This window comes from Megalops cyprinoides, chromosome 6 (genome assembly GCF_013368585.1).
Source record: "Megalops cyprinoides isolate fMegCyp1 chromosome 6, fMegCyp1.pri, whole genome shotgun sequence".
In the NCBI taxonomy this organism is placed as follows: Eukaryota; Metazoa; Chordata; class Actinopteri; order Elopiformes; family Megalopidae; genus Megalops; species Megalops cyprinoides.
The window spans coordinates 25,109,350-25,135,395 of NC_050588.1; the positions used below are offsets into that span (position 1 = coordinate 25,109,350).

A 26,046-nucleotide genomic window follows, 5' to 3' on the forward strand; every position below is an offset into this window, starting at 1 on the left:
CAGATACGTACGCGTGTTAGCTGTGTGCTGGCCAGCACCACTAACAACAGAGCAGGAGGGACAAACAAAAACACTTTGCCAAATTTAAGATAGGTGAATTACTGCATAACATTGTTTGTGGTAATTCTCAGAGTGACACTCCAGGCACGCGCCATGGCTGTTAACATTTCTGCTGTAACTTTTGCACAGACGGGACATCTGTGTTGTCAGCAGTGAAGCGAAGACACTGAGAGCTGGCAAACACAAAGACTGAGGCTCAAAGTGTGCAGCTGACACTTCCTGTTCATGTCTGCCTGCTATTACAGTGACCTCCCCCTCACTTCCGAGGAAATGGCTGAACAAAAATAAATGGGCAAATCTAGAACTGTAACTACCAGCCCACAGAACACACAGGAAAAGGATTTACAGTAATTTACATGAACACCACACAAGCTCATAACTACATCACAGTTGAAAGAAGTGCACAGAAAATAATCTACAGTTTTTAACTCCACAAACGCTAGAGATAAAAATACCTTAGAGTTATATAGTGAGACAATTCTTTATTTGCTTACATTTCTGTCACAGGAATTTTTAAAAATCAACTGTGAATCCACTGAAGGCTGGAGCTTAATTGGTCTTAGTCCATTTTAAGAAAAAAGAAAGTCTGGCACAAAACAAGAATTTAAGCATTTAATGTATTTTCAGCAAGAAAAAGAGAAAAAGCACTGCAGATCAATACCAAAATTAAACAGGCTTGCCATTCTGTCTTTATTGGCACTTAAAATAAGCAAAAAACAGCGTTCTCCAACGTACTTTCCAAAATGGAAACAAGTATGTCCTTCATACCCATTTGTTTTAGAAACACGCGTTTTCTTCTGCATGGCATTCATCGCTAAGCCTGATGAAGTCTTCTGATGAAGTCAGCCTGATGAAGCCACGATTTCAACAGTTCCAATCATCATCTTCATCATCTTCAGCCGCTGCTACGATGAGCAGCGGGTTTCTGCGGGGACACACCTCTAAGAATGTCCTTGGAGCAGCGGTGGTGGCGGTGGTGGCGGTGGCGGCGACAGCGCCCGTCCGTGCCGAGTTTGACTGGGAAGCAACGGCGCTGTCCCTCTCGCCTGCTCCATCTGCCTCTCTCTCCCCGCTGCTCCTGGAATGCATGTCCTCGGGCAGCTCGGAGATCGTCAGCCCCGCCTCCACTCTCTCTCCCAGCTCCTGGATCAGCTGCTGCGTGGGGCCGGCGCCGCGCTCCCTCCCTCCCTCCTCCAGAGCCTGGGGCTCCTCCGAGATGAGAGGGCGTGGCGGAGCGGAGGCAGGGGCCGCGGCTCCTCCCTTGGCCGTGTCGAGGTCTTCCTGCCCCTCTGTCCCGGAGTCCTCGCTCTCCTCGGAGGAATCACCACCACTGCTGCTGCTGCCGGATTCCTCTCCGCTGTGTGACTGTGGAGTGCTCCTGGCTGCCCCTGGACCCTCCCCCTCGTTCTCCTCCTCCTCCACCAGCGCCGCTGCTGCCTCCAGCTCCTCCAGCTCCAGCCCCAGGTCTGCCTTCCGGAGGGACACTTTCCGCAGGGGATCGGCGAGAGCAGTCACTTTCCTTGACCTGCAGGGAGACCAGGTAGAGGGCACACAATTAGGCTTCAGCCTTCCTAATACAGAAACCACATTTCCAGATAAAAACATGCATGTATGAGATCAGAAATGTGCATTGTAAAACAATAATAAAAACTAGCATCTGGACTGTTATTGCTGCCAGAGTGGGACATTATACCGCGTGATGGGAAAAGCTGACTGCACTGTGGGGGAAGTGAAACTGAAGACAGTATCCCTACACAGAGGAGACTGACTGTATATCCCATATCATATTATAACCTGACTGAGTACTGATAAGGACTTACAGCAGGCAACAGGCTGTCTGGCTCGAATTCATTCTACACATCACCTTCTGCTTTCTTAATGAAGAACAGACACAGAAAGCAGGGATTCTGCTACGTTCCTGTGTAACAGTGTCCTGGAGGTAAATAATGAGTCCCTCTCTCTTAACCCTTTTCACTGTCACAATGGGTACATGTACTAGGACACAAACCGAAAGGGACCTGCTGCTCTTAACCCATTCATCACTGAAAGGCCTAGTCTCTTTTAATAACACGGTATGGCCAGATGATAGACTATAACTATGAATCCCATCAATGGATCTGGCGTAAGTGGAAACTATCAGCCAAGTCAAATGTGTGTTTTCTCTACATGCTAAGAGATAAGTGGGGATAGGTCTTTTTCCCTGCCATCCTGTTTAATCTGCTTGTCGGTATCTCTAGTTTAAATGCTCTTCTTCATCCCTCTTGACCATGGCAAGGTTCCTGGGCTTTCACATCCTCCATGATGCAGTCCGAATTCATCACAGCACAGATCAGGAAGAGGAGCTTGGCGTGTGCTTTCTGGCTAATCCTGATTCTCAGATCTTCCTCTGTTTGCATTAGTAAGCACTCCCCAGCAGGGATGTGTGCACCGTTACCAGGCCAGCTCCCCTGGGCGGTAATCAAATCAGACCCAAAGGACCGACTCACTCTTCCTCTGTTTTCCTCACACACACACACATTCACAAACACACACCCCCCCACCCTCATAGCCTTTGTTTTTGATGTTCTTCCCCATACTCTCTCACCATCTCACCCTCTCAGACAAGAATAACACCTTTATGAAATAAAGATTAATACCTCAGTTTTGGATTTGAGATCTGCCTGTTCCTACCCACACAGTCCTGTATTATTGAGAAACCGTCATTGCAGTCTCATCAATATTTAAATCGTGTACATTCTCACAGCCACAAAAAGTGCCAGCCTGTTCACTGAGGTCTTAATGCATCACCTGCAGAGCATGTCCTCCAAAAGTCTGCTGAAGATCCATGGAGGACTGACAATATTACACGCAAAACATGCTAATAATATATCCCCTCTAAAATTACATGCACACAACACTAAACTATCTCTTGTGCATCCATTGTGAAGACTGGATCCCACCATGGCCTGCAGGCACAGACTTATGCTAGAAATGCCATGGGTATTGCAGACATAGAAGTGGCTGCACTTGATGTGGTTGATGTTAAGTAGTTCATGCAAGAGAGCCAGTGCTTTGCTGATTACCAGCTGACCTCCGAAGGTCAAGGGTTCAGCTTGGCTCTGACCTTGCCAGCTCACCAGGGGTGAAGAGTGCAAACGCACACAACCACAGGCCTGTTTCCCACTCGCAGCGCCTTTAATTTGGAGTAAATTAGCATACCCCTGAGGACCAAGCAGACACAGCCATCTCCGTCTAAAGGATGATGGAATTCTACACAGAGGAGCGCAAGCTCGTTTAATGCCTTGTGAGAGCTTTGAGAATGCTGCACAAAACGAGGAAAATGTTTCACACACAATTAACACATTTAAAAAGATTCAAATCAGGAAATAACAGTGTCTCTGTTCTTGAAGGGAGGAGATTCCCGCACCTTTATTTTAAAATCTACATCGCTATGACAACCAGATGATGCACACCTGGAAAAGCTCAGGGTCTCTCTTTTTCTTTCTCTGTTTCTTTCTGTGTGTGTGTGTGTGTGTGTGTGTATTGTCTCAAAATCTCCCCATGGGTTTGATCACACCATAAAACCCAGAGAGGAAAGCTTGAATCACTTCCCCAAAACGACCCTGTGGAGAACAACATTAATCAGCAAATTATCCTGTTTCCTTTGGTTTCCTCCTCAGACAAATCCATCTTATTTGGAGTATCCACCACACCATGGTGATAAGGCTGTGATTTCTGCAGTGAACACAATACTGTGGTCTGTCCACACTCCCACTCCCGGTAACCTGAGTAAAAGGATAAAATGCACACTGCCCCAGACTACTCCACATAAAACTCACAACCCCCACGGTGCTCAACCCAAAAAATTACACGAAACCTCCCGCATGAGTGCCAGGTACCTGAAATGCCCCCATGCACACAGCACGGTGCAAACACGCACGCAGAACTGTGCCACACGAAGCCCAGCCGATTTCTGCACAGATGAGAGGCGGGTTCGCCCCTCTATGCTCCGCTCCGAGCTTCCCGGAGCTCGCGTCTGACGACCTCCGGGAGAAAATGCCACTTCAAAGCCCTCTGTCTTCCCTCTCCCTGTGGGAAGTCATTATTGAGTTAGCGCCGCTTCGCCGCCGCCGCCGCCGCCGCCGCCGCCATGCTCGCTCTCACATCTCCCCCCCCACCCCCCCCACCCCTCTGCTGTGGCGGGAGAATCCCTGTTTGTGGTGAAAAAACAAAGGCTCCTTCCGGGCGGAGGATGGTGTTGTGCACAATTCAGTCATCGCGACACGGCCGCTGCGGCTTCGCCTTAATTAACCACGGAGGAGGGGGCGCTCAAGGTCGAGGGGGAAAAAAAAATAAAAGGGCCATGAAAAAGATGCTTCCATCTGCTATGCCGAAACGGAAAACATCCCGAATCTGCCAGGAAAAAAACCTTTGGGTGGGGAGGAGGTGGCGACACTTGTGTGAACTTGGTTGGCAGATTGACCGCTTATTCCTTTCATCTTCAAGCAAAAATCTGAACCAATTTCAGTGAATAATGAGGCAGAATGCCTCTCTCCCCCCCACCCACACACACTGTATCAGGTTCCACCTCAGAGTTTTTCCATTCCTCTCAATTTCTTAGATGCACAAGTCAATCTAATAAAATGTATTAATGCGGGATAATGGAGAAATTTCATCTTATAGAGTCAAAAGGAGGCACTTTCCTGTGCTGTAACAGATACACATTCATACTACATGCTATCGCATTGGCCTAACATAAAATGACTTCACAGATTCAATAAATGCATTATTAACCAGTCAAATAACAGACTGTCAATCAAGTGCTCCTTTTCAAAATCAAAATGTCCTCAAGTCAGTATCATATGTTCAGTATCATAACATTAAACGGACAAAAAGGGCACCACATTTGACATTTGAATGCCTTCTTTGTCTTTGATGATTGCAGTGGTTCATGTTTAATGAGCTCTAATCTCTGGTTGCTGATTGGCTGGTCTCTGCCTGCCAATCACCTGCCTGCTTGGCTGATTCTACCCTGCTGTACAGAAGTTCCATTAATGGGAATAAGTACAGAAACATGTGGCGGGTGCCAGCATGTTAGCACAGTGTGCAATAGCGCAGCACTGCTGAAGAAGAACAAGGCGCTGCGGCTGATGTACTTCACCCTGCTGGCTTCCTGATTTGAATGGCTGTGAAGGTCTGTGTTGCACTACATTGCATGTACCACTAGAGAGGAAGTGCCCAACAAGGCATATGAAATGACAACACAGCCGTTCTCTCTCCCCGGCTGGGCCTTCCCAGCAGCCACTGCCCACAGGCGTTTTAGACATGCAGGTCGACCCCTGACCGCACCCCACTCCACCGTTTCAACCCAGCCGAAGTGGCCTGCTAGGCTAGCTTTGTAACTTTTTCAGTGCCTCTGTTTGTAAGCAGGGTGGGACAGGTGTCCTGTGGGCCAGAGCAAAACATCCACGCGGGTCCCCTACGACGGCGCCCCTGCCAGCCCCTTATTAGGCGACACAACACGACCACTCTCCGAGTGCTTCAGAGAAACACACTCAACAAAAGGAGCCGAGAAGTAGGTCATGGAGCTGAATCAGGAGGATGAAGAGAGGGGGTATGTGGAGGTGTGCCCAGCCCCCACACACCACTGTGGCTGTGGGAAGGAAACTCAGAGCGGGTGGGGAGAGGTGGGGGGAGGGGGCTGCGATAGCAGGGAACTAACAAGTACACAAACGCAGAGTGTCACGCTGGGACTAAATCTGTAGTAGTTATCCGAGTCATCCATGAAAGCGATTTCACTTTGTTCAGCACTGCGGGACACCTGGATCCTCTGTGGATACAGCAGACTGAGACACAGCTCCTGATTTTGTAGGTACAGCACAAACACACACACCGTTTCTGTGCTGTAGGCACCACACACAGACGCACCCCCCCCCATCTCTGCTGTGGAAGTTCAGCACACACAGAGAGGTCTCCTGCCTCTCTGTATCAGGCATGATTCAGCAGCCTCCTCAGAGCATGTCTCCAGACGCCCAGACTGCGCTGAGTGAGGAACAGGATCAGCAGGGCGGCAGGAGTCTGTTAATCACTGGCAACTTTCACCCAGGGAACTGTCTGTGTGTCACCATCACTCCACCTGAGAGGCTAGCTGCAGTTTCTCTACTTCAAATCATTTTTTCATGGAGTGAGTCTTTATTACCTCTGAGATACTGTGTTCATTTATTGCTGTAAATTCCTGTAAAGTATGTACTGTAAAGTACTGCACACAAAGTTCTCTTTTAATGGTTGCTTATTTAAAAATGTATGCCTGATTGTCTAAAACATGGCAAAAGTGATTATTAAGGATTTTGCATTCAAGAAACACTAAGACAAGTACACCATGTCTCCCTCTATACTCAGTGCTTATCTTCTTAAAAAATGTTCTGTTAACTGATTACTACTGTGTTCAAAGGTTTAATGACACCTATTTTAATACCCCTTAATAATGAAAAGAAGGAACGTTTGTAACGTACAAATCTGTGATAAGTAAGACTGCATAATAATGATGAATTCATTTCAGCTTACCCCAATTCATTTTTGAAAACTGCTATCACTGCCAAGTACCACACAACTGTAAAAAGCTCTTTAATCTCAGAACAAGACACCAAGAACAATGTTTAAGAAATTCATAAAATATGAGAATAGAACCAACAAGTATGTCAGTAAACAATGTGCTCTCATTCCTTTCAAGTACTTGAATTTTTCCTGCCAATCCCTTAAGCCTTAACACTATTAATGTTATTAATATGCAACTAATTTTCCCACAGCAGTTTCTTTGCGGTTAAGTGCGTGATGACAATGAAGTCCGCTCCCAAGGTGACCGACTATAAAGCTTTATTTAACCTCTGACCTCACCACCCTGGGGGTACTCCCTCGGGAGAGTCTGTGTCCCCTGGGGTCATCTGGAGATCTGGCAAACACTCCACTAAGCACCGTCGGACAGACAACACAGCGATCCTGAATGGCAGGCAGGCCACCTCAATACCCTCATCCTCCCATACTAAACCCAGCTTAATTCACTCATGAGTTGCCATGGGTTTAGAATGGAATTCAACTGACCATTACTAAAGTGGAGATGACAATAAATGAGAACTGTTGAAAAGGAATAGAAGAAAGAGATCATTGGAAATGTTCTAGCCCTGCTACTTTACTGTGGTACAGTATCAGACTGAGATCTTATCTGCTTTGTTGCTCTGGATGAGGGAAGTGTACACTGGATTCATTCCAAGTTTTTTGATTGAGGATAAAAAAAAACGAGTGAATATGAAAAGCACGTAACGTCTTGGCAATCTGGCAACACTGCAGGGGATTTTGTCTCCACAGATAGTTTTAAAAAAAGCTTTTGAAATCAGACAGGCACGTGAATTGCAGAGTGGAGGGTCATTGGGTCAATGGAACAGAAATTTTGACAGCAACTGATATAAAATGATCCTGATGGTCTCCTCTCTGCCTTTCAAATTCAGCTGGATTTGTTCTGTTTGAGAATCTCTTGCCTATCTTTTTTTTCCATGCCATTTGAAACAACACTGCAAATAATTGAACAGGTCCTTGTGTAAATGAGCAATTTAGATTAAATATGTTTGTGTTTCAAACACAGATGAAAACATTACTGTAAACCTGGAACAGAAGGCATCATAGAAAGACTTCAGGGCTGTCACTATGGGAAACAACAGCACTAGATGCATTGATGTTTTTCATCAAGACATTACTGTGATCTTGTACTGAACCTTGCGTGTCAGTATCTCTGATTGGCACACTGCTTTTATGGGCACTTCTTGAAAAGGGACTGATTTGCTCTCTAGATGTCAGGCATTTGAGGAAGTAGACGCCACCCTGCAGCATCCGGAGGATAATTTTCACACAGCTGCTGGCACTGCCAGACAATGAAGAAATGACCAGAGTTCTGATGATGCCAATGTCGTATAGAACATTATATGTTATAGAAAATTTTGTGGACTTTTCTAACCCTGTCACAGCATTGTAAGAAACACTACCAACACTGTAATGCAATATGTTGACATGGTGACTGAAAATTAAGGAACTGCTTGATGATCATCAATTAATTTAAGTATTGTTACGATGCCCCAACAATCTGTAGGTCAATGCTTTTTTTAAAATCTGAAACACCATCAACCAAATAGCCTACTTTACACTTTATACTGTATTATAAATATTATTTATGAGAAAGTGAGTTGTGTATCTTCATTCCGTTATATGTTTGAAATTTTCCAACAACTTTTACTCATGAAACTCATGAATAAATATGGTTCTATTTGGACTGCCTTCTGAAAATATAACTATAAATAAACTACTTCAAAACTTATATTTTCCAGTCAATTATCTCCAAGAGCAAGTAAATATGACTGAACATCATAATTTACAATATTGCATACTGTTCTAAGCTTGATAACAAGAATGAAAATGTTTAGGATGAAAGACACTATGCTGTTATTTAAATTGGCTACATTGTAAGTAATTTTCAGCCGTTTGGTGCCTATTGTCGAGTGGGTGAAGATAAGGACAGGACTGGTCCAGCTCATGAATGCAGGAAAAGCAGGAGGCTGATTGAAATGTTGGGAGAGGGATAATAAAAGGCTGTGTGAGAGGCCCTCTTTCACATTAGAAGTTAAAAATAGATCTTAAATAAATCCCATGGCACTCTTCAAAAATTCAGTTTTCCAATTTTATTTGGTAGGCACCACTGAAGTGCCGCGCCACAAGGGGAATTTCAAAGCTGTTGCACACGAGTCTCATCATACAGCAGCAGCAATGCTTTTAAAAGTTTTTCGTAAATGAACCGTGTGTGTTGCATGACCAACATGCAGCTTTAGCACAACATTCCCATCTTATAAGATGACATTGTGGCAAAAAGCTCATAATTAACAACAGAGGGACAGCAGCTTCCCGGATTGTGTGACAAAATAAGACAGAAAATAAGTCAGTTGCCCGATTTATGTGAACTAGCCATGGTGACTCTGGCCAGGTGATGCTTGTTCAAAGAGAGGCATGTGCAGCAGTCTGTTGCCTTACTGGGCAGTTCTGCTGCTCTCCTAACATTGAGATGACATGCTATGACACAGCATTTTTTAACATTTCAACTAACACATACTTTTCCTGTCTTTTTTTTTTTTTAAATCGTTTTTTAAAAAGTGCCTTACAGCCGATTCACTGGATATTTCTCTGAAGGGGCCCATGCTTTGGCCTAAATCATGCCGAAGTCTTTACGACGCCATAAATTCAAGAGCCGTGTCTCAGCAGACAAGGGAACTTCAGGAGCATAAATGCCAGGAGGACAGCTGGGAGACGCTCTATCATCTGGCAAGCAAACATCTCTTAATCCCAGTGCCCATCATGAGGGACTGATCACATTTGCACGCTGACAGGCAGGCCATGCAAGACGCACACAGGGATCTCGGAGCACGGAGCTTACATTTTGTCTAACCGCAGTGAACCCGACATGGACAGCTTACTCAGCTTGAAAGAAAAAAAAAACTCTCTCTGGAGGGAATATCGAACAGTGACAGGAGCAACATGCACACATGCTGTCATTGGAGCAGTCAGGAAAAAAAAAAAAACAGAACAGACTGCCAGAACAAACCAAGTTTCTTATCGTGGGCCTGTCAAAGCAACAAAGTCCTGAATGATTTTTGGGGATTTTTTTAAACAACTAAAGTTGAAGCTTAAGCCACAGCACAAAATAAACTGATAAATTGTTATTACAACCTTATATTATACTACTTTCCTCAGAATAGGACAGGATAGTGGCCAGAAGGTTGTGAATTCTATTTTGCACCACACAGGGTACCATAGGTTAGGCACAAATATCACCTTGAAACAGAGCATTACTTTACATAAGAAAACCCACAAAACCCAAGCAAACACCCAAAAGGAAAGGGCTGTGACTCTGATGTGATCTGTGGACACAAGAGACCTGTGCAGAGAAAGATAATAACCTACTTGCGTGAGCTATCAATTACTCCCCAGCCGCATCTCTAGTAAAAATATATTTTAGGAAAATTTCAGTAATGCTTCCTGAATACGACAAATGGAAACAAAATTTGTTTTCTAAGACACCCATGAACGAAGTTATAGCTATGAACTGGGAAATAACCTACAGCACAGCATGCAGTACTTCCTGAATGTGTCCCATGAGTGACATCACAGAAGCAAGGGATTCTGGGACCTCCTAAAACATGGCTGTCTCTGTGACAGAGTGTAAATCGCTTTCCTGTTTTAACACATCTGAAGAACACACAGGACTGTCCAACTTTGTTAGCTTTCTCTACATTGGTGGACAGTTGAAAAAATTCAAGTGTTTGCTACAAATTTAAGGTTTAACAACATTTGTATTTCAAGCTCAACCTAATATTGATTTACAATATATAAATGTAATGGAAAACAATAACAACAGTTTGATAAAAAAGAAAAAAAACTGCAGTGTTCTCCCAACATTCCACAGTGGGTGGAAGGATGGTCCATGCAGGAATTTGAAAACACGCTGTATGAAACATTTGCTTTGACTTCATTACGACCTTCAAAAAAATTGGGAGCTGGGATGATGCAAGCACAAGTCAAAACAGTGGGTAGTCAGAACAATTCATTCACGGGTCAATGTGGTGTGGGGTGCAAGTGAGAACTGCAGGTCAAGCTGACATTTAGCCATAATGTTCAGGAAAAGTAGACAGGAAAGCAGGCAAACTCAGATGCCTTTCATCTCCTTGACTCCGTCTAAGGTGAGGCTGATGGAGTCTTCAAAGCCGTTGACAGGGTTACTGCAATGTGCAGTTCGGACAAAGCACAGCCTGTACTTTCCCTTCCCTCTATCACCGAGAACAAACTTAAAATTCAGATCTCAGCCATTGATTTTTATATATGTTTTATTAATTGACCGTTGAGGCAAATTCTATCCAGAGAACCTGAATTTGCCAGCAAGGGGAAAAAAGGAAAAGAAAAAAAAAATCTCCATCAAATCCCAGCAGTGCTTTTATCGCGTCTGCCTCTGGGCCTGCGGCCTACAACATCAGGCTCACATTTTTCTGCCCAACTTTTTACAGACCGACACAAAACTCAGCTGAAGCCCAGCCAAGAGGAGAGCATACCTCATTACTGAATTATGCGCTTGCAAGCTCCCTTTTTAAACATGCAAGTGATTATAAAATATGGACATGGGTGAGGACAGAGGCATGGATGCAAGAACATTTATGCTGAAATTAAACAGAGCACTTTTTCTAGTTTTCTAGCAGTACCGTAAGAAAGAACCGTTCTGTACAAATACACACACCAGGATTGTGGGCTGGAAGTAGGGTATTAGACACCATGCCATGAACAAAGAGGTTTTCGACAGGATAAACCCTTAAGTCTCTAAGTCAATGCAACTCTTCTATAACACACCGAGTTAGTGGATTTTCTGTCAATGGCTTCACCACAGGAGAATGGGTACAGTAGGAGTGTATCTGAGAAGGGCTAAGCCCCATGTTGTGGGTCTTTCACTGACACTGACAAATCACTTCCAATTAGTCCCCACCACTGTGCAGGAGTGCTGCATCATAGGCATATTTCATAGTTCCTGAGTAAAGATGGATAGCAAGACAGGGAGACTTACTTGACCCTCTGGATCCACACACAGTAGTCAGTAATGTAGAGGTCATTCAGGATGTAGGCAGGGTCATTCTCCCTGAAGATTTTGTGAATATCTAAAAGGCACTTCAGGACACAGGCCTTCCCTGGGAATGGAAAAAACAAATAATCAAAACAGGAACAGCAAACAACACCTTCAGTTCATAATGCAGCTTTTAACATCAAATACTCTCAGATGGTTTTATTTGTCATTATACGAATATCCAGATATAGCAGAGATAATTAACACTGTATGGCTTTCTATAGGCAACGGTGGTAGTGTCATTTAGGGCAAAGTATTCAATTAAAAGAGCGCCAAGGACAATCTGGTCCTTCTCCAAGTTGGCTTTATTGCCAGCCAGAGAATTTAATTATTGTGAATAAAGCAGGCAAACTTGGCCTAAAACAGTGTTTTTTTTTTTTTTAGCAAAGGTATTGTAATTGTTTAGAAATTGATTGAAAAATAATTTTAGTAAATCATCTTCTAGTACTGCATATACCCTTGCTGGTCTTTAAGTGGAGAAACAACCAATACAAAAGCACTGACTGAAACCATTCAGGATAACATATACCTTTGCTGGTCTTTAAGTGGAGAAACAACCAATACAAAAGCACTGACTGAAACCATTCAGGATAACATCAGGTTACAGCCCATGTAGAGTGAGGCTCCAATGTATCATTCCTAGTTTCTGACTGTCTAGGTTTTTGCTCAGTTTTGACATATGCACCTGCCTCATGATTTCCTAACAAGGGCATTTTGAAAAGGTGCCACATTAAAAACATTAACTTTCCTTTCATTCTTCAGTACTCAAGAGAGACAAAATAGAAAATTCATGAATCTCTACACAACATGAATATGAAAATAAAGGGCAGACCAACCCATGTCAGCAGAACATTTATGAAACCTGCTCCTCAGTGGAATGTGCATCTGACATCTTTACAGCTGATAAAAGACTTTGACAGAAAGTAAATTTCAAGATTTTTGTCTGGAAAGTTGAGATTTTTGTGTGGAGTTTTTACTGATAAGAGGATTGCCCTAGAAATACATGTTAATATCACAGCTCTGATTTGGTCCTGAACCGCAAATACCAAGATCCAATCATATATGGAATGTCCCTGGATGTAGTGCAGCTGTTCCCATATTGCTTAACATAAAGAACATGGATACTGACAAAAAGAACAAAAGACAAAAGAACTGAAACTGATTTAGGGACAGAGTGTACACTGAGGAAAAATGAGAACAGAATAACCTGAGGAGAAATTTATCTGGATATACTGAAACAATGTGAAGTTTACAAATGTCAAGAATTCAAAAGCCTGAAAGCCTCGACAAAATTAAAAAACATCATATCAGAGTACTAGTCATTTGTATCTTAATACGTTCTATTCTCTGAAAACACAAACCTGTTCAAGGATTAAAATCAAACTGACACCTTACAGGACAGCGGGACATATTTTATCTGTATTTTAACTGTACGCTGTTCAGAATCCCTGTCTAAGGGATCAACCTCATAACAAGGGGATTTGTTGACTGTGCCTCAGGTAACCACAGTGACAACACTGAGCAGGTCTCAATCATTTTCCTCAGAAATGCTGACAAAGCCTGAGTTTTCGTACCAGGGCTGAGTCCATGCTTGTCTGGTGGCTACTGACTCACTCATGAATGTCAAGAGTAGGTCTGCTGCTCTTAAGACCAGCAAAATGGCAGTTACAGCAACCGCCACTTGGCGTCATCTCATTGTTTCACATCCTTCCTTCAAGCCAGAGCAAAAGGCAAAAGCCATGATTCAGGTCAACACCCTGTCTGTAAGCGCCTGCTTAACAATGAGAACAAAACAAGTATTTCACATCGTAATGACAATGGAAAGTTCGGCAATGGAAAAAACAGAATGATTTCCTTTGCGTCTGTCCTCTGCGAAGCATTCAAAACAGACTGACTGATCAGCTCATCACGAAAAGCTTTCCAAACAGTCCAGTATGAAATGCATGCATTTACACCCTCATTTTAGGGCTGGTGGATAGGAGTGGTGTGTTTCTGTTCCAGCACTCAACCACATGAACAAGGATCCACTCTTTGGTCATATTTAAGTGTCTACTTTATGCATCTAGACCTGCGCCTAAATATGGGCAAATAAAAATAGGGGATGCCAAGTCCAAGGCATCACTTACAGTGACACCACATTGTTCCCTCTCCCAAACATGGCTTAAAAACAGTGCTTTGCTGCAAAGTGGTTGGCTGGGATGCTCCAGAGAGGGATGGGAGACAATTCTCCTCCGCCCACAGAATTAGCTGGCGGTGGATGGAGGCATTCCAGTCCTTTCAAAATAAACACTGCACTCTCGCTAAGGAAAGCCTTACACAAACATTTGGTTCCCATTTAAACAGAGCACTCGCAGCAAGCCCTGAGCACTCAGCTTCCAGCCCCAGGACCTACAGCAGGAGTCCAGAAATCCAAACTCCTCTCCCCTTCCCTGAAGGTTTCGCTTTTCTCTGTCTCTCTCTCTCTTTCTTTCTCTTTCTCCCCCGAGAGCAATAACGAGAGGGTTTTTGTTTCATCACCAGCCTGGAGAGCTGGGAGTTTGCAGCGACTGTGATTTCTGCTGCCGTCTGTTTTTCTTGCTTTGATGACAAGTTGAGCCAGTTAATCATGTGTTGGGGAGCCCGGGGGGGGGGGGGGGGGGGCCCTGGAGAGCAGAGGCAGACATAGCGGAGCAGGATTGGACTGCACGAGGGGAGCGCGGCGGATGTGAGCGTGCCCCAGCCGCTCACATCCATCACATGCTAATTACCCGACTGCACTCACTGACGCAGATACCATTTCGCAACAAAAAAAAGATACGCATAGCGATCCTGTAATTTCCATCTTAAAAATCCCTAACACGGTGCACAGAAGCAGTGGCGGCGCCCCCACCAGACGAACAGACCTACTGAAGCCATGTGCCTTAGTGGACACCATGTGCAGCTGGCTGTCTGTCCAGAGATACCAGTGTAACTCTTTACCTAGGCCCCGGCGTGCAGTTGGCAGCAGTAACACAGTGCTCAGTTCTTTCGGGGCCAATATGAAACAGACTGTCTCTGCGACTGCCAGCCGAACCGTGAGACGCTCTTCGGCAGCCAAGCTCGCAAGAACACGCTACATCTTCACACTTGCTTCTACCAGCTGGCCTGACCAATATGGCCCTCACTGGGTAAATACACAACAAAATACAAACCTTAACCCTCCATTGGAATTTCAGCTAAAACGCACACTATGAGAGATCATCAGAGACAAGACGGCACAAAGCTGTATAACAGGAAACAAAATATATTTGCACTTTATGCTGCTGGAGTTCACAGATCTCTACTGAATCAAAGTAAGCCTTTCACTGCATGAGACTGCTACCAAAGTACTACAGACAAAAAGTAGAGAGCCTGAAAGAGCAAAACACTATTGGCTACTTCATTCAGCAGAGAGGAAAGCTGCATCCCTTAAAATGTCTGCTTCCTGTTCTGCACTCAGCTCGATGTGCTGGAAGCTGCATGCAGGTTACACTGAGTCCTCAAGCAGTGTGATGTAACAGGAGCTGTACAGTAAAATGCTCCTCCCTCATACCCACGAGCCCCTGCTCTCTCCATCCCGCTGGCCCACTGGCGCAGGCCACTTAATAGCAGACTGACAGAGCTCCTTGAAAATAACTGACAAGCTGCCAGAGCGCTGTTCAAATATTTACTCCTGGATAACATTTCCTTGAAGGCTTTAACCTGCACTGGGTGTATTAATAGGTTTGTAGGTTTGTTTCCCTAATATCCAGGAATATTTGCTTTCATGACTGTTTAAATGAAGCCCTTCAAATTAGGGCATGCATGAGTTTACTTTTTTTAGTGTTTACTTTTTTTGGGCAAATTAATTACAGAAGACTTTCTTCAGAAACTCACATTCAGTGTCATTCTGCGTTGCTATGCTCAATTAAGTGGAGGGCCTCATTAATAATGCTTGTTAAGTCTATTGTAAACACTGGAAATACAAATTTTTGCAGAATTGTGATTTAGGCATTGCAAATCTGAATAAACAAGTTTTTGCTCTTCCCTTTGGGCCTGGGTTGCATATTTACCTGCTGCAGTTCCACAGCGTATTCACAGCAAAAAGCTGTACATGTACTATTGATACTTCTTAACGGTGTGAAGGTTTTCTGAAGGTACCATCAGAAAACGACTGGGCACACAAAGCCTTTACAAGTCAGTCTTGGAAGGACTACTGACGGTATGTGCTTTGCACATCAAACTTTTCCTTGTCACTGGGATTCATTTCCAAATATATACTGACTTTTTGTAGAATTGTACAATCACTTTAAATGGTCAGTTGTAGGGAAGTCAGTGGTGCTCTCATCTACATTCCAATGGACTCTCTCAGCTTCCTACTAAATTGTTCTTAGGCTTGACACCTAATGAAACTCACACATGCTGATCCTGGACTTCACAGTCTTTCATTTGAGGACATTTACATGTGGTAAATGTATATGAGCAGGACAGTGTTACCAAACACATCATAAATGTATTTACAGAGCAGGACCTTCCCCTTACTGTTAATCTTACATTTAAAGATTACATGTTAATCTTACATTTTAAGATTACACCCCTTCACAAATACAAATTGTCTTCCTGCTTTAAAGGCTTTTTGAGTCAGGGACAGAAGTTCTGTACTGAGAGACGGAAAATCAGATCAAATCACGATGAAATCACAAAAGCCAAATTGGTTGCATGCAGAACGCGAAGGGGGCGAGAGCAGTCACCCCACCCAGCCTCGAACCCAGGTCTATGGGGTACCAACCATGCGACTTTGACTGCGACGCCAAAGAGCCAGGCTCGTTGGTGTGGCCGTCAGAGCGCATACTCAACCGCCACACTGCCGTCTCCTTCGGGAAGCGCGCCCATGCACTTCACGCACCGAGGCGTCCCTCACGCATTCCCCTGCTGTACTTCTCCCATCCCAGGATGCCCCACTCACTAGTGCTTCACCCATCTCTGGGGTCCCTCACACCGTGCTTCACCCATCTCTGGAGTCCCTCACACCAGGGTCAGCCTAACTTGGGGGTCCTTCATACAGCTCACACACTGGGCACGCCTCTGATGGCCTCACGGCAAGCCATCACACTTCTGACATCAAATGTAGTGAAGGGCGAGAGCAGTCACCCCACCCGGCCTCGAACCTGGGTCTACAGGGTACCAACCATGCGACTTTGACTGCAACGCCAAAGAGCCAGGCTCGTTGGTATGGCAGTCAGAGCGCATACTCAAGTGCAGTGACTGCACTCCGTCACAAAATGGATTTGGGAATGTCGGATTTATCTCAAATATCTTTAGGTTGCATGACTATGATATCTGTATATAGGCACAAGTTAAGTCAAGTTTTGTCATACAGGAATTAACAGGACAAATTTCATAATAGATGTTCTAACAAACAGCATGAATTGAGAAGGAAAATTTGAAACTTGAAACTTGGTTATGATGCTGAAGCAGATTTGAGGTCAAGGCAATATTTTAAGAATATTACGATGCGTTTACAGAGAGAAACGTAGGCATCCATGGCTTTCTGGAATATGAGGGGAGATTACACAAAAATGATCAGCTAGTTAAATATCAAAATAAATAACTTGGTAGCGCTGCCTCTCAGGTTATCCTTCCACACAAATAAATTTGAATTTCGCCCTCAGCGTTGAATTCCACAGGCTGTCAGGTGGGCAGGATCATCTAAAGGAAGAGCAGCTAATGACTGTGTAACCACTGCAGTAGCACACCACTGTGTGTGGCTGTGGGATGTGTCATCTGTAAGGAGGTTAGCGGGTATGCACGCATTTGCTTACTCATTAATTACCGTCTGACCCGCAGTACTGACCAAATAATGAATAATAGATCATTCAAAAAGAGAAGAATGCAATGTTACAATCAATAAGACAGCACTGCCACTACTAGACCGCATGTGCCAATCTAAGCACCTACATATGTTGAGTCATGCACCTGCACCATAGAGGAAAATGGTAATGCATCATTTCTTTTCTCTTCCTTATTTCCATTCTGCCAACTGTGCGACGCTACAATATTTTGTCATGCTGTTAAGGATAAAGTAGACGATCATTATTTGCGCAAAGACAAGATGGGGGCGAATCAAGCATGAAGTCGTGAACTCAAGCCTTATTAACGAGTAATCGCATACTTGTTAACATTTGAACCCGGCTGACTGAATGCTGAAGCGAGCGTTACTTACGGCTCTTGACACCAGGCAGTTAGCAAGCATGAGACACAGAGGCTGCCTGCTCAAAGCGCAGCTGCCATTTTGCGCTGGAGTGCTCACCGCACGTCAGTTGCTTTAGAGAACCAGTGACTTATTTAACCAATAAAATAAGGGGATAATTTTGTGGCCAGACGGCAAAAACCACGTTTGGCATTCAGCCAGTATGAGAAGGGTTACCACTGCTGCTCTTTGCACTGAGAGCTGTGGGATGTCTTTTTTAGGTCATGCTGAGGCCCTGAGTGAACCTGGAGGGGCAGATGGCCATGAGTGGCTTTCACTGACCTGCCCGGAAAATGCGCGCTGCATCCCTGATGGCTGCCGTGACGAGGCCGAAGTGTCTGTGCAACGGGTAACACAGCACCCTCCTTCCGAAAGACACAAGCACCTCCTGGACAGAGCTGTAGGTCTGAAAGACAAAACACAGAACGCGGCATACATTTACCCCTCCGCTACAACTCTGCAAACATCATTGCATCAGCAGGGTGTGAAACCGCTTGAAGTCAGCCACCTTTGGAGAAGTCCCATAAACGAGACTGTAGTGCGGCTGAAGCTACAGCCAACCAGCTGCCTTTCTCCTTTACCGAAGCGCAAGCCAGCATACCCCGACCCTAATTGCAGTCATTTATAAAGTAATTACTACGAACAACTTCCCTTTTATAGAGGTAAAATACTGGAGGAACCCTTAAACACCCCTGCAACTGCTGTTTTAATTGTCAGAGGTCTTTAATCACTACGTTAATTCCAGGGGCACAAAGGCAGCCTTGAGAAAGCCCCGGAGCTGATAAACTTGTCAGTTAATCATCACTCGCATGTTACGAGCTTTCCCATGATCCTCCTGCTCTCATGGTCTGCCTCCTTTTCGATTCACAGATGTGTCTCAGCTGTAGCAGGTGAAGGGGGGAGGCAGTGACGGTTTAAGTGGGAGTGAGTGCTAGTGTGGCTCAGCAGGTAAAAGGAGACGGGGCCAGTCTGTCAAGACTGACTGGAGACCTCCAACGGCGTCGCTAACAGCATCTTTCCACTCAGCGCCAGTTGTCATTAGCGCCGGCCTCCTCTTCACTGCTGAAAGGGGGCGTCTGCCCCTCCCACTCACACAGCGATATCCAATTACCCGCCATTGTCAGTTTTTACTGTGACAGCAGGAGGGATTACAAGCTCACGGATCTCAGGGTGGAAGAGGAGAACAGCATGCTCGCGCCCTGCCTTGGCCACCTTGGGCTTTAACACACGATCGACTCTGAATCAGCCAGCCGGGACCGTTGCACCGCCTCTCCCATCCATCTGCGCGTCAAACGAAGGCTGACAGCTGTTCTGGGTCACCGCTGCAAGGCACACCCCAGCGTCCCTCCTCCCAATTCACCTTACACATCTCTGCAGCTGGGGGATCCGAGGTCAGTTTAGATGAGACACTTCCATTCAGAGGCTGTACTTCTAGAGGACTAAAATCCATCACCACAATAGGGGCCCACACAATGAAACGTTGTGGGGAATGCTCCATTTCCAATCCCATGAACTGTATCCAAATCAGATGCAAGCATTAAAACAGACTCATTTGCTAAGTGCAGGTCATATAATTTATAGTACAAAAACGGCAGCACAGAACCGCCCCTCATGAAAGACTACGCTGTAACAATAAAGTAAAATACACAATCCACTAAAAGAAACCCATCAAAGACCAAATTCACTTATTACCAAAATGACTTAATCTCTTTTGCAGCAGTTGCTTTGGCTTTTCAGTGAATGAACATGACACAGGTACCTTATTACGCTGATTAAGGTTTGTCATCGACAGGGTTGCTCAATAAGGTCAATAAGGGGTTAGCAGCGTGTTGTGACTGGCCACCACTGCAATCAATACAAGCTTTACGTCTGTGCCACCGGGCTGCAGACGCTGAGCTGTGGAATTCTGTCCCGTTCCTCCCGCAGACAAGCGCGTGCCTGTGCGCTGGCCCCTGAGCCCCAGAGGCCAGACGTCATGCCGGCTCATCCCACAGACGTTCACTGAGGCTCAGCTCTGGCCAGCGCCGCACTCTGTCACGTTCTCATCTCGAAAGAAAAGCTCTTGTTACACGAGCAGCACAATGACGTGTGCTGCCCTGCTGCAAAACTCTCACATCAGCCTGGGCCTGTGGGAATGGCAACCAGAGAGGACCCAGGGCTTCACCGGTGCTGAGAAACACAGACAGGCTGCCAGCAGTTTTTTGTAACAAGGAGATGCTCCAGGCTAGACTCTCACAGCCATACCACCAGGGATTTACACAGTAATGTTGTAGTCTTGTTCTGTACATGTACACAATGCTCCGTGTGCCCATCAGAGAAATTGATATTAAAATTTCACTGCTAAAAAAGGACCTGGGTCCCATTGTTGACATGTCCACTCAAGATGTTTCCCACACTGACGCTGACAGTCAGAGCTAACCATCTGGTGCTTGGAATGTGGCGACCTGCCATTTCTGATCCGCCACTAACGGTAGTGCAGAAATTATCATGAAGATGGAAGCTGATGATGTCTTGATCTTGTGGACGTGTTGTGACTCAGCAGCTCCCAGATCGTGGCTCCCTCACCAACAGACCGTTCGGTTGTAACTCCCTGCCAGGTTAGTCAATGCTGGCTGTGAGCAGCTGAGATGTTGAAGACTTAGACAAACTGCTGGATGTTCAGCTTAAAGTCATCACTACAACACTGGAAAGTCAGCACTTGTAAGTCCTTCCCTCTTTCATTCTGATAGCATGTCTGTTCCACTTGGAGCACCACCCGCCCCACCCACTGAGAGACCCCTCTCCCCCCTACCTCTAGCCAGCAGAGTGTTCCACTCAGCTTCCTGATATTCCATGAGGATTCCACCTGAAAAATCACACGGAAAAGTCAGCACAGACCTCAGCGCCCCCAAAGCCTCAGACAAGCCTAATACCTCACACACTCTCGAGACCAGAAAGGTATCTAATGCCTAAAATACACCAAACTCCCCACGAACATTTATCAACATCCTACACTTTTTTTTAAAACACAATCTTCATGCTTAAGTAACTGCAACAGGGAATAGTTCGTGGACCAAAGACCACAGAGCCCAATCAGGGCCATAAGAGTGATCTTTTGCATTTGTTAAAACATTCAACAGTGCATAAATCCTACATCCCTACTAAGAGTGTAAAATAAGTGATGACCTTCTAGTCCATTCAAGATGAAGAGTTCTGTTTCCAGAGACCGAGAACTCTCATCAGAGCACAACAGAAAATCCCACACAAACACGGTGAATGACTGCAGCCTCTCAAAGAGGCACCACAGCTAAGGTTGTATTGGTATTCACTAACGCTAAACGGTAATGTTCCAAGAGGACACTGCAATTTTTTATATCGGGACACCAGTTGCAACAGATTTGGTTCCCCCTTCAGATCTGTTCCTTTTAGGTTTCAGCATAGCAAGGAATATCCTTACACTGCAGCGTTCTCTCCTGAAACCCGTTTCAGTAGACATGTTGGCGAACTGAATTGCCCTGGCAAACCTTAGCTGCCAAAGCAACCATAACTGTTTTTCGCTTGTTTTTGTATTGTTCCCGCTGTGACTTTAACTGCCTGTTCAGCTAATTTCATGATTAATTTATTTCCCGATATAAATGGCAGAAGCAGTTAGTCTAATAAACCTATAATCTAACGTTTAGATACAAATGTCTAAATCTAATAAATCTGAAACAGTTTGATGGTGATTTATTTGTATTTTTACTGTAGTTAAAGTAATAATTATGACTTGCACGACTTAACAAAAAAAAAACTCCAGTAATACTGAGAACCACATTTGGCCTCTGTAATCCAGTACAAAAATTTTGGAACCGGTACAAGCCTAATCACAACACGTTCACAGATGTTCAACCGAGGTTTCTGTCCAAAATATTTGTACACAGAGCAGTTAGACTCTGCTTCAGACCACAGTTACAATTCCTTTTAATTTAGCGGATAACCTCATCTACCACACAAAACATTACTTTCATCTAATACTTTCCCTAACCTTTCATACGCTTGGCTTTTTACTCGGACTATTCAAGCGAGGTATCTTCCTCAACAGCATGACGGCAGTGTCCACAACCAGACAGCTGAACCCGCTGACCCCCTGGCCACTTTAGAGGAGAAAATTCCATTCTTAATAGTGAGAGAAGAGGAGACGGAGTAACCTCACTCTTAATGACACAGGCAGCTGGGTGGTGACGAACTCGACTCATTGCCAGAGGACAGTGTGTGGGCTCGAACAGTGACTGCATGCATTGTGCCTTTGAGCAATGTATTTGAAACAATAAAAACGAGGATCTAGTTAAAAGATTCGGTGAGATACGCAGCTATGTACCAAATGACAAATAAAGGAATCCTGCCCCCGTATGCCTACTGGCACCACTCACGTTGTGCTCCCCCTCGGTGGCGCGCACTTCGTACGCGTACGCCAGGATGATGTCCAACAAGCTGAGCCAGACGTGGGTGCGGGACCTCCTGTCCAGCAGGTAGGATCTGTTGGTGAACTTCCTCATCTGTTCCTTCTCCTCCTCCGTGAAAGTGGCAGCTGGGACAGAATGCAGTCTGGTCAGATTCATTGCCAGTAATGATGCTCATGATTCTCTTCATCATAATCAAACCAATTCATGATATTCAGGGGAAAAAAGTGTTTTTGAACTCATTAAAAAGGCTTAATCGCTGCTGCTGGGATCAGATCACAAGGATCTCAAAAAGGGAAACCAGCTGTGAGACAGGCAGGTTTGAGAGGGCTGCTTTTTTTGTGTGGCAACGCTCAACAGCCTCTAGACTCTCCCCTCAGAAGCAACCGAGTCTTTAACAAGCAATTATCTGTGAATCAAAGCTGCTCAAAGTACTGCTGTAAAAGAGCTGCAAGTCAAGGCATTTGGTGAGAAGCTGCTCAGTCAGAATGATTTAAATCGCTACATGGTGGAATGTTTCGAATCTTGATCAATGCACTGAAGACTGAACCGATCACGGCTCTGATCCAAACACGACCGATGCGGAGGATAGAAATGAGGGGAAATCACAAACATCCCTGCAGCAACAGATCAAGCTGTTTGTGTCTTCATGTGGAACGGCTTCTTTCTCTCTCTCGCACACACAAAGCTTTCGCTTTTTTTTCCTTTTAAACAGCATCATGCATTACTTCTCTAACAAAACTCCTCAGCCATTATTGATCTAAAATAAGAAACCTCGCAAATCTCGGGGAAAATGAAAGCTTAATGAGAGCAAGCACCTCTCGAGTGTTTAAAGCAAAGCTGAACTGCAGTGGGACCAGGCAAAGTCAGCAGCATTCCTGCAGCTTGTGAAACAGCTGAAAATGATCCCTCGTTTGGCCCGGAGGAAGGGAGAGCTGCCCCGATACGGACCCCTGAGGCGCTGGGGTGCAGGTCTGGGATCAGTGGCACGCACCGCCACAGCAGTTTCAAATGATCCTTTTGGCTGCGCTGAGTCTTGGTGCTGCCGAGGACTGAATTCCTGATGCATGACCACAGAGCTCCAATCGCTGCAGACGCCCTCCAGGGGCGTGCGGAACCGGGGGACTCTCCGCTATCCCAGCAGCTCCGGGGGGAGAACAGCGCAGCGGCGCCGCAGCCACAGAGCTCGGCTCCCCCCACAGGGACACCCCTGGGAACAGGGGACAATCTGCTCTGGCAGCGTTTCAGCAGGGAGCGCACATGGAGCCAGCTGGGTGTCCTTGTGCTGCCTCCATCCTGCTAATCTGTAGTCCCTACCCCACCTGGAACAGTCAAACCATGTTAAGACTCATATATACAACTCCAGAGCGTACACTGTCATCGAATGTTTCTACATTTATTCACGTACAGGAGGTAACAATACACCACCTACCAATGAATATACTGGAAGATGATGTCCATTATAACTGCCTTGCTAGGTAACTGGCTCTAGACCTTAATTGGACTTTTTTCAGACCACTCTGAAGATCTTATTTACCTTATTACGATAATTTCAGATGGAGTCATTACCATAAAACATAGAAGTAATGACTTTTATCTGCATATGCCGCTTGTTTTTCTTAGATCCCTAACAAAGCCCAGAAAATGTATTTCTAAACCAGAATTAAATCAAATTCTGGTTTTAATATAAAAAGTGGAAACAGACAGCCTGAAAGAAACAAAAAGCAGGGGACACTGTCAGACTCTCTCTCAGCCACGGTGCTTCACTCCTTCTGGTAGACAGAACTTTGCATGGCTGTGAGGAAAGCTCATTACAGGAACAGGTAGGACGATGAGACACCCAGCACTTGATCTACCAATAGACACTTCCCTTCTTTACATCCAACGCGTGCTGCTTGCCTGAAAGGACCAGCACGTTCTACAGCTGCAGTTTTATGGACATAATCCAGGGATCAGCAGCCGAATCAGCACCCACAATCCTTGTGTCACTACCCACAATCCTCCCAATCCTCCTCCCACAAGTCCACAATCATTAATGCTACTATCCTCCATTTACAGCAGAGTTTCCACTGAAGAATGAAGCCCACATGTATTCTACTGAAACCTCTTCAGTACAATACATGTGGGATAAATGCGAGATGACGATTATGGATTTTGTTCTGTATTCATGGAAAAGGGACCAATCCACAAACAAATGAGGTGGATGACAATATCTCTATTTCAATACTGAGCTTTTACCCAATACAAAAGGGGGCTATAAAAATATAATAAATGGCTCGTCTCATCGGCCCTCCTGCTCTCCATCCACCAGTCTCCGGAGAGCACATGACACTTTCACATCTGCTGGAGAAGGCCGTCCAGAAACGCAGCGCACTGGGACATCGGGACCAGATGGTGCCTCTGACATCACATCAACTGGCTTCCTGAATCTGTGCAGGAGAGTGGAAACAGATCCCACTCCCAGGTTCAGAGCCTGAAACTTCAAGCGTGTGCATCTCTCATGACTGTACTGAGTAACATGTAAGGTGTGAAGTTTTTTCTGCACCAGGAATGTTGTAAGCCTGCCTTCATAATTACGTCGCTTGACAACGGTCAAATCCCCAAATTTTAGACAAAATTATGTTAGGATTTCGTCAAGTGCAGAAGTCCTTTTACACCTTTGCAATCCAAAACAGCTTGCCTGCCAACAGGCTATCTGTGAAGCTAAGCAGCGTACTGACGGATTAATATGTCTCTAAAAAACTGTCACTGACGTTTCAAACCAACCCGTTAAAACATGGAACGTACTCCAGCACATGATTTAAGCAATTTCTTTCAATTTGCATTACAGGCTTTAAAGCTGAATCTCAAAGAATCAGCATCACCAAAAAACCCATCTTCTACATGTGCCTATAGTATATTATACAACATCAAACATTGTATACAGAATGCATATAATCCATCCTAAATCCACACCTTCAATCAAAAAGACAAAAGTCACAAAGACAACATTCACATGACTCACAAATACCACTGACATATAACCCAGCTATCTGCCTTTAAATATTCATATTAGTGGGGAAACTGGCTTCTCATACTTTAGCACCTGATATGGTACATCAGATCCACCCATTTTACTTATGTGTGTGACGAGAGCTCTGGCAGCAAACTCCATCACTGTAAAAGTGTGGCGCTAGGCAGTACGGTTTAAAGGGGAGAGCAGCGGAGCGCTGCTGTCCGACTTAATGCACTGGAGACGCACTATCATTCCTGCTGGCGTGAGTGGACGCTGTGTCAGAGCCGCTTCAGTGCCGGGTGACAGTTGCGCGGGGCAAACGGACAAACGGCTTGCCAGCACTCTCAATCTCCAGCTCGCTCCTTAAACAGAGCCCGCTCCCGCGATAAAGCTATCTCTATTTAATCTAAAGCCCTCTCAGCCCAGCGCAACACCAGACATAGGTGCAATCTGGGCCAGTACAACAGTCGCACTAACTTTCAGTGAAATTAACAGGCAGTTAACAGAACGTGCATGCAGCAAAGCAGCCCCTCTCTTTCTCTCTCTCTCTCTCTCTCTCACACACACACACACACCGCTGACACTGCATAAGCCCCTATAACTGTCATCTAGGGAAGAAAACAGACTCAAAGGGCTCAAGTCAACAAGCGACTGATCTGTGAGGAGCATT

General features: G+C 45.1%; 1 protein-coding gene across 1 annotated transcript in view; it reads right to left on the reverse strand.

Moving 5' to 3' along the window:
* Window positions 1-924: 924 nt before the first annotated feature.
* shq1 (SHQ1, H/ACA ribonucleoprotein assembly factor) overlaps window positions 925-26,046 on the reverse strand; it is a 36,046-nt gene continuing 10,924 nt past the window's right edge. Inside the window, exons 8-12 of the mRNA XM_036531761.1 lie at window positions 22,352-22,509; window positions 20,755-20,808; window positions 18,246-18,369; window positions 11,681-11,801; window positions 925-1,585 (exon numbers count right to left, since the gene is read on the reverse strand). Of these exons, the coding sequence (XP_036387654.1) occupies window positions 925-1,585; window positions 11,681-11,801; window positions 18,246-18,369; window positions 20,755-20,808; window positions 22,352-22,509 (1,118 nt within the window). The remainder of the gene's footprint in view (window positions 1,586-11,680; window positions 11,802-18,245; window positions 18,370-20,754; window positions 20,809-22,351; window positions 22,510-26,046) is intronic.